The 1655-nt window shown below is 59.2% G+C and overlaps 1 protein-coding gene across 1 annotated transcript in view; it reads left to right on the top strand.

Moving 5' to 3' along the window:
* COL9A2 (collagen type IX alpha 2 chain) overlaps window positions 1-1655 on the top strand; it is a 16141-nt gene that overhangs the window by 5297 nt on the left and 9189 nt on the right. Inside the window, exons 3-8 of the mRNA XM_033519644.1 lie at window positions 263-327; window positions 452-475; window positions 621-674; window positions 905-958; window positions 1126-1173; window positions 1271-1393. Coding sequence (XP_033375535.1) covers window positions 263-327; window positions 452-475; window positions 621-674; window positions 905-958; window positions 1126-1173; window positions 1271-1393 — 368 coding nt within the window. The remainder of the gene's footprint in view (window positions 1-262; window positions 328-451; window positions 476-620; window positions 675-904; window positions 959-1125; window positions 1174-1270; window positions 1394-1655) is intronic.

Here is a 1655-nt window from a genome sequence, read left to right on the forward strand (position 1 = left end):
CTCCCATATTCCCAAATTTCCCACCTTCCCAAATCCCATATTCCAAATTTCCCACCTTCCCAAGCTCCCACATTCCCAATTTTCCCACATTCCCAGGTTCCCACCTTTCCAGGCTCCCCCCTCCCCTCCCAGGCCCAGCCTAGGATCATCTCCATCCCTCTGGAAAGGCTCCATGGATGCAGGATCCATGGCTGACAGAGTTTTTGGCTGTGAGGCTGCGTCCAGGGAGGGGGAATTGCCAGGGCAGATCCTCCTTTTCCAGCTCCTGACTCTGCTCTTGTGTCCTGGCAGGGCCAGCCTGGACTCCCAGGGCCACCAGGGCTCCCTGTGAGTATCTGCTGCTCCCAGGGGTGGGGTGGGGACCTCCAAGTCCTCCCTGCCCCATCCTTGGGGCAGGAATTCTGATGGATTTGGGGAATTTAAACCAATTGAAGCTTGCTTTTTGTTGCAGGGTCCTTCACTGCCAGGACCCCCCGTAAGTGCCACGCTGGGGCTGGGATGGGTGGCCTGGGGTCCTGCTTGGAATTGTGCGGGAGGAGCTCAAACCTCAGCACCCCCAGAGGGGAGGAATCAGGATGGGACCTCTCTCATTCCATGGATTTCTCTCCCTTCTCCCTAAGGGGCTTCCAGGCCAGGTTGGACTTCCCGGACAGATCGGGGTGCTGGGACCCAAGGTGAGGAGTCAGGAGGGGACATGGGAAAACCTCCCCTCTTCTACCAGGAACTGCTTCTGTGCCCTTCAGGGCTCCTGGGATAGTCAGGGATGATCCTGGAACGTGGGAATGGAGGTTCCCCTGGTGCCATCATCCCGGGGGTGTCCCCATTCCTGCTGGGACACACCGGCTCTTTGGCTCTCCACCTCCCTCCCCATCCCAAATTCTCCTTTCCTGGCCTTCTTTCCCAGGGTGATCCCGGACCCGACGGCCCCAGAGGTCCCCCAGGCCCTCCAGGGAAACCTGTGAGTATCTCCCAGCTACCTCCAGGAGGGACAACCTTCCCCAGGCTCATCCCAGGGACTGGAGCTGGAATTCAGGCTCTGGCTCTCATCTCCCACCCCATTCCTTGCTCCCTGCTCCATCCTGATGTAAAACCAGCCACAGAATTCACAGGTTTCCTTCCCTGCAGGGCCTCCCGGGACACCTCCAAGGCCTAGAAGGCAGCGCTGATTTCCTGGTGAGAGCTGCCATGACCTTGTCTCTGCTGTGACCAGGGTGTGTCCAGACTTTTCCCAGTCATTCCCAACTCATCCTTGTCCTTCATCTTCTCCCAGTGTCCCACCAGCTGCCCCCCAGGTCCCAAGGGCCCCCAGGGACTGCAGGGACTGAAGGTAAGGAAGTCCTGGAGCTGCTGTGGGGGGGAAAAATGGGAATTGTCACTTCCAGGATGTGGTGGAGTGAAGGATCCTTCTCTGGGATCTCTGGAGCACCAGGACAGGGAGGCCTGGAGGAAAAGGTGCTGTGGGAATGGTCCCTGAGGGTCCCCAGCCCCTTCCTGGGGGTGGCACCCTGTGCCAAAGCCCCAGCCCCAGCTCAGGATGTCACCTGTGGGATTCTGAGTCCCCCCAAAGTCACCTGTGGGATTCTGAGTCCCCCCAAAGTCACCTGTGGGATTCTGAGTCCCCCCAATGTCACCTGTGGGATTCTGAGTCCCCCCAA

This window comes from Parus major, chromosome 23, assembly GCF_001522545.3.
Source record: "Parus major isolate Abel chromosome 23, Parus_major1.1, whole genome shotgun sequence".
NCBI lineage: Eukaryota > Metazoa > Chordata > Aves > Passeriformes > Paridae > Parus > Parus major.